Below are 6277 nucleotides of genomic sequence, written 5' to 3' on the forward strand. Positions count from 1 at the left end.
TTTTCCCAGGGCAATCGTGTCTTGTTCTTATTTTGTTCACTTCTATGTGATGCCTAAACCTAGAAAACTCTAAATCTTACATCTAATCAATTTAGTTAGAAACTAAAATCTGTTTTCTGAGTTTATATTAATCTGAAAGTGCTAAAAGTTAACAATGTGCTGTAGACTAATTTTTCGAGCGTGTTTTTAGTAATATTGAGCTAACATTTACCATCATTTTGTACCATCAATTCACTCTTCTTGAGTCACATTTGAGGAGCTGTATGCAAGCTTCTTGGTTATCAGTCTTGCTTCTCTAGTACATTTCATCTGTAAGCTCAGCCAAACTCAAGCTGCAAATCAAGCCTTAGTCCATGCCCTTTACATTTATCATCAGCATAGGAAGCAATGGACAACTGCTTGCCGCTATACCAATACAGAACACAAAGTACTAGACCAGAATATGAATAGCATACCATTGATTGCAGAAAACATAAAATTGCATAGCCAACAACAATTGCAACTTTTTTAAACATGCAGTATTATAGTGAAAATCCAACAATCTGGTATAGTAGAAATATGGTAATGTATGAGAGTTTGATTCCCTAAACAATATCTTCCTACACATAGCATGGACAACCACCAAGTGCACCAAGTGTGCTGGTTAGACCACAACTGTCTCAATACCTAATCATATTAACCAAGCCATGATTAAGTATGCTACTTTTTTGGCATGTGTATTAACACAAAATCATTGTGGACTCTTCACATAGCATAGCAAATTATTACAAAAATACTAACTATGGTATAAAAATTGTCAAGCACTCACAAGCTGAAAGAAGGGCTGAGAAAAATCAAACTATTACAAGCAAATCAGATTCTCATCCAAGGTTTCACGTATTACCAAATAGTATTGCAAAAACATATGTCCCTATTTATACTTCACAATATATCGTTTCTGAGATGCGGAGACTTAGGGGAAACGTCCCCCTGCTGCACCACCACCTTCGCCTCCTTTTTTATGGTTTTGCGGCTTGCCTATAAGAAACCATGCTAAACTGAATATGTTTCATGTTTTAATAAGGGGTGTGAATCACTTATGATTGTGCCAGCTGAGAAGCATGTGGCAGAATACTTGCATGGTCATACCAACAAAAATGTGCACTTACGTTTCACCCCACCCCCAGCGCCGCCGCTGTCCCCAAATTTAGGCCCTTGGTCCCCCTGTCCCCAAAACCCAACCCCATGCCCCCCCATCAAGAAACTCCATGAAACTATATATATAATATTAAAGATATATATTGTATCAAACTATTACAGGCACATCAGATTCTCATCCAAGGTTTCATGTCAACTTACAAATACATGCAGGGTTGAATCAGGGAGGTAAGGTATGTACACCTAGATTGAACAGTATTTAATATAAACAGAAAAAACAATCCTTTTGTGGGCTTCTACAATGGGGTTCTCATACACCAATCTGGTGTCTTGGTAGGCAGTGACCTTAAATAATACCTTTACTTTTTCATAATATACAGAAAAATATAGAACAAAATAAGTATTGCAAGTTTGTTAGTTGCCTCAGGCCCTCCAGAGATAAAGAACTAACAAAGAAAAAATATTAAAAATACTGAAGGTAACTTACAGAGTGATATTCTGAGTCTCCATTCCACACAATGATTATTGGTAATTTTGTACCTTCCCCAACATTGAAGGTGTCCACAAATTCTTCCCACTGTGCAAGTCCTACAAATGCAAATATCAAATCCCGATTACCAGATGCAGCAGCTTTTAACATCTTGATTATCTGCAATGACTCATCTTCTCTCTCATCTTTCATAATTGTCAAGGCTATCGGCCTTGCATCTTCCTGTATCAACTTCAGCGTATCATATCTTATAGGGACACACAAAGGCAGCAAGCTTTGCTGAATAAACTCGTTCAAAAACCCTCCTGATTAGTGATTACAATTCAAATCATGTTAATATAATCATAAATGGTAAAGGAACAATTAATCATACATTAATAAGTTCTTGATATCATAAACTCAATTCAAGAAAACATAATATACCATTGAAATTTTATGAAGAAGACAGTTTTATAAAAATAAAAATAAAATAAAAGATCTTATGTGCAAGGGTTAACCTTCAAAGGGGCCATAAAATGTATCTTGTTCTCTGTACTCAGGACGAAGGGCCAACAAAGCTGGCTTTTTGTCAAAATCATATTCCATCATAACTTCATCTGTGAAGTCCTCTGCTACTGCAAACCAAGCTCTTTTCTTGTATTGCTTAGCAAGACCTGCTAGTAGTGATTCATTGATGTCGAAGCCAATAAACATGGGAAAGATTTTATTGGATCCTTCGATAAATTCCTGAATTTCACGATTCGATTTAAGGATTGAAACATCAGGTGCAGCCATTTTCTTCAAATAAGGAATAAGCAATTCTGCTTTTCGTGGACCTGTATAGTCTGTAGGGAAGCCTTTGATGAAAAACTTCAGCGTTGGATATGCACTGAACCACAGAATAAAATTCAAGCACATTAGCTAAAAATATTTGATCAAAAACTGTGATGTTAACACTAAGAAAATGAGAAATCCAATCCTGTTCATGCCTATTTACCCCAAAATTTTACATAAGTTTTAATTAGACAAGAATATTCCTAAAGTTATTTGGACTAGAATGCACATATACCATGTGGCATAAGCATAGTTAACCATACATTCAAGATCTCGCTTGAAAGCAGTAACAAAAATATTATGATCTCTTAGCTGAAGCAATCCATATTTCAGCATAATGAACCCTAAATTCTCTCTACAGACTTCACATCTATACAGAACAGAAAGGAGCCAAATACAACGTACCTCACTTCATATTTCGATGCAATCCCAGTGAACTTATCTGCATTGATTTTTGCAAGCACAATCGGTTTATCACCGTCAGCAAGCACTGAAGCAGCAGAATCTAACTGCAGAAAACTACAAAAGTTCAAACAACTGACATAAAATTCCAGACAATTTATATATTCAAGAGTTGTTTCTATTCACACCTCTCAACTTCAGTAAATTTATGTTCCAAATGGAATAAATATAAAAAATTTGCAATTATCAATCATGTACAACTTATACAAGATTGCGTATGTACTTATCTCCACCCTTGATTATTTTGGTCTATTGTAATTCTGTAATTATTCTCAAACTCAGCAGCCGGATTTATTATGGCATTGTGGAGTGACTTGCTTCTATCCAACTGTTCTCAATTCCAAAACATTTTTCTCATCCTTTTACGGCTTCATATCGCTGACGCATTCTTGACCTTCGACAGAATTCCTTTGTCTTTTGCTCGGTATTTGCAGTCCTATTAGATTTAATTATTCCTACAATCCATATTCTTTGCTTTGGCACAATTGAACTTCAATAATTCGTGTCTTCATTATTTCCACATGGACTTAGTAGCCTCTCATGCTCATTCAAACTTATCCAAATAATTGACTGCCACTACGCCACAAATCTCAATCAAATTGTACATCAAGCGATTTTGAAATGTCTAAAATCCATAATTACCACATTTGGTCAATTATATTGTACAGATTCAAAATTCCACAATTATAAATAGATTTGTTGAATTTTATTGTTCATTGAAAATTAATAACATCTCTTGAAATTCATCATAAAATTCTGAAATCAATTTAAAATTCACTATTTCTATACATGTTTTTAATTCAGACATTTTTCTTTGTTAAGGATAAGCGGAGACATCACCAAGCCTAGACCAGTTCTAGAAATGAATAGGCCTTGGTCGTGGACATTATTACATGCATGTCCGCCAATTTGTGTGTAACCTTATTGCAATGTAGACAATGGTTATTTATCTTGATATTCATTGGTACATTGATCTCCCCCTTGGCCTACGGTAACCACATCATTATAGAGTTGTTCGTTGTCGCTCAACCCTAAAGACCCTCTCTGAATTTAATCATTCTATTAATAATGAAAAACATGCTATTTTATCCTGTGTATTCTTTATACAATCTTGAATACAAATTTTGGAGAAGGTTCATAAAGATTAAAAATAACGCTCATCTTCAAAGATCAGAGGCAAATTTATCTGCTACAGAGGAGACGACGCGACAATAAAGGTTTTTGATGTGCCTTCTCCCTGTGTCTTAAAGTTCAGTCTATTGTGTAGCAGATCTAGTTATAGAGTTATGAGCCCTTGTCAGCTTAAACACTCATTTGGGTCTGATAGAGGATAAACATAGTGATCAAATGGTGAATGAAGTCCATTCAACATACGGCTACGAATTTCTTATGGCCCAGTTGTATCTTACAAAGACAGTTAGTAATGGATCTAGTCTCCGACTATACAGCATAGTTGATTACGGACCTGAGGCGAGAGACGTTGGCAATGACCGCACCATGGGGCATAGAAATCGACCAGAATATAATCAAAGGTGGAAATGGCGGAATCGAAATTGGAGTCGTCCAGCTCGATCACTCTTCCCTTCTCTCCAAACCGCTCTTCGTTACCCCCGACGTCCTGGAAGCTTGTCATCACCATCCATGCCACCAGAAGCGCCACTCTTCCGCGTCTTCGCAAGGCCAGAACCCCCCTCTCCATCATGTTTGACTAGAACTTAGAAAATAATCTCTTGCAAGCTTTATAAGAATCGATACGCAGACTAAAAGGCCACCCAACCGGAACTTGTAACCGGATTAGAAATAAGTTCACAATCACTATTTTATTGTTCCAAAACACATCAAGCGAAGAGCACGAAGAATTCTTTGACCTTTAATTGGAGGAGCTGTACAATTTTATTGGTATCTATTCGGGAAATGTATTACTAGGCGAAATGTATTAGGGGAAGAGCATCACTAGCCGTCAAAGCTAACTTCGCACACTCACAGATCTTAAATGGTACATTGGATTTTGATTTTATTTTTTTAGTTGTCTTCGTATGCAACTTAACTGTTTATAGCTATTGATCTGGCTTTTGGGTAGTAACGATGCATGTTGTGGAATCAGTTATGCGCACAAAGGTCAAAAAGTACACATTTGAAAGTGTCGCCTGATACCTAACTACAAATGTTCCAGTAACCGTCGACTCAAAATCGCTAGTACTTATTGACAAATGCCCCAATAGTGGTGCACATATGTTCCAATAGTGGTACACAAATGGGACAAATGTTCCAATAGTTGTGCACAAATGGGCTAATTAATTACAAAAAATGATCGGCTATTGGTACAAAACAAATTTATTAATGGTGTTTTCACTATGACGGCTATTAGGGGTCAACATGACAATAAGGTGACGGTTATTGGAACTATGTTATCTATTAGTGCTCTTCCCATAGTAGGCGTCGCACACCCACAGATTCTAAATGGTACATTAGATATTGAGGATTTTTTTGGTTGTCTCTACATGCGACTTAATTGCTTATAGCTAGTGTTTTGCCTTTTGTGTAGTAACAATGCACATTGTGGGATCTGTTATACGACACACCCACATATTCTAAATGGTACGTTAGATATTGAGGATTTTTTTGGTTGTCTCTGCATGCGACTTAATTGCTTAGAGCTATTGTTTTGGCTTTTGTGTAGTAACAATGCACGTTGTGGGATCTGTTATATGTGCAAGTGTCATAAAGTACACATTTCAAAGTGTCGTTCGATACCTTCTTAAAGATGCCTCAATAATCATGCACTTAAAATTGTCAATACTTATGCACAAATGCCCTAATAGTTGTGCGCTATGGGTACCAATAAAGGTGCATAAATAGGTCAGTTATTGTCCAAAAATGCTAAAAAACGAGCATCTTTGATACATGTGAAATTTACTAATGGACTTTTAGTTATTTGTTTTTTGGTTTTTTTTAAGTTAATAATTGGGGGGTTGGGTGTGCAAGGAGCAAACAATTATTGGAACATGAACGGTAATTGGTGCTCTTCCCCTAGCACATGGGACATTTGTGCATAAGTATTTTTGAGGTGGTTGTAGGACACAATTATTGGGGCATGTTTAAGTAGGTATTAGGTGACACTTTGAAATGACCATTTTTTTAACCTTACGCGTTGAACGGATCCCACAATGTGCGTTGTTACTACCCAGATTCCAAAACAATAACTATAAGCCATTAAGTTGCATAAGAAGACAACCAAAAAAATATCATTGAAAATCTGATATACCCCTTAGAATATTTGGGTACACAAAGATAGATATAACAACTATCGATACACTTCCCCTATAGAGATACATGAGGTAGCAAAGTGAAAGTGAAGTAACAATAGATAGAGAG

General features: G+C 36.3%; 1 protein-coding gene across 1 annotated transcript in view; it reads right to left on the minus strand.

The window, feature by feature from the left end:
- Positions 1-4808, minus strand: part of LOC131029734 (protein disulfide isomerase-like 5-2) — a 48450-nt gene extending 43642 nt beyond the window's left edge. Inside the window, exons 1-4 of the mRNA XM_057960364.2 lie at positions 4368-4808; positions 2846-2949; positions 2125-2495; positions 1625-1932 (exon numbers count right to left, since the gene is read on the minus strand). Of these exons, the coding sequence (XP_057816347.2) occupies positions 1625-1932; positions 2125-2495; positions 2846-2949; positions 4368-4604 (1020 nt within the window). The 5' untranslated portion in view covers positions 4605-4808. The remainder of the gene's footprint in view (positions 1-1624; positions 1933-2124; positions 2496-2845; positions 2950-4367) is intronic.
- Positions 4809-6277: the final 1469 nt, after the last annotated feature.

The sequence above is a fragment of the Cryptomeria japonica genome, chromosome 9 (assembly GCF_030272615.1).
Source record: "Cryptomeria japonica chromosome 9, Sugi_1.0, whole genome shotgun sequence".
Taxonomy (NCBI): domain Eukaryota; kingdom Viridiplantae; phylum Streptophyta; class Pinopsida; order Cupressales; family Cupressaceae; genus Cryptomeria; species Cryptomeria japonica.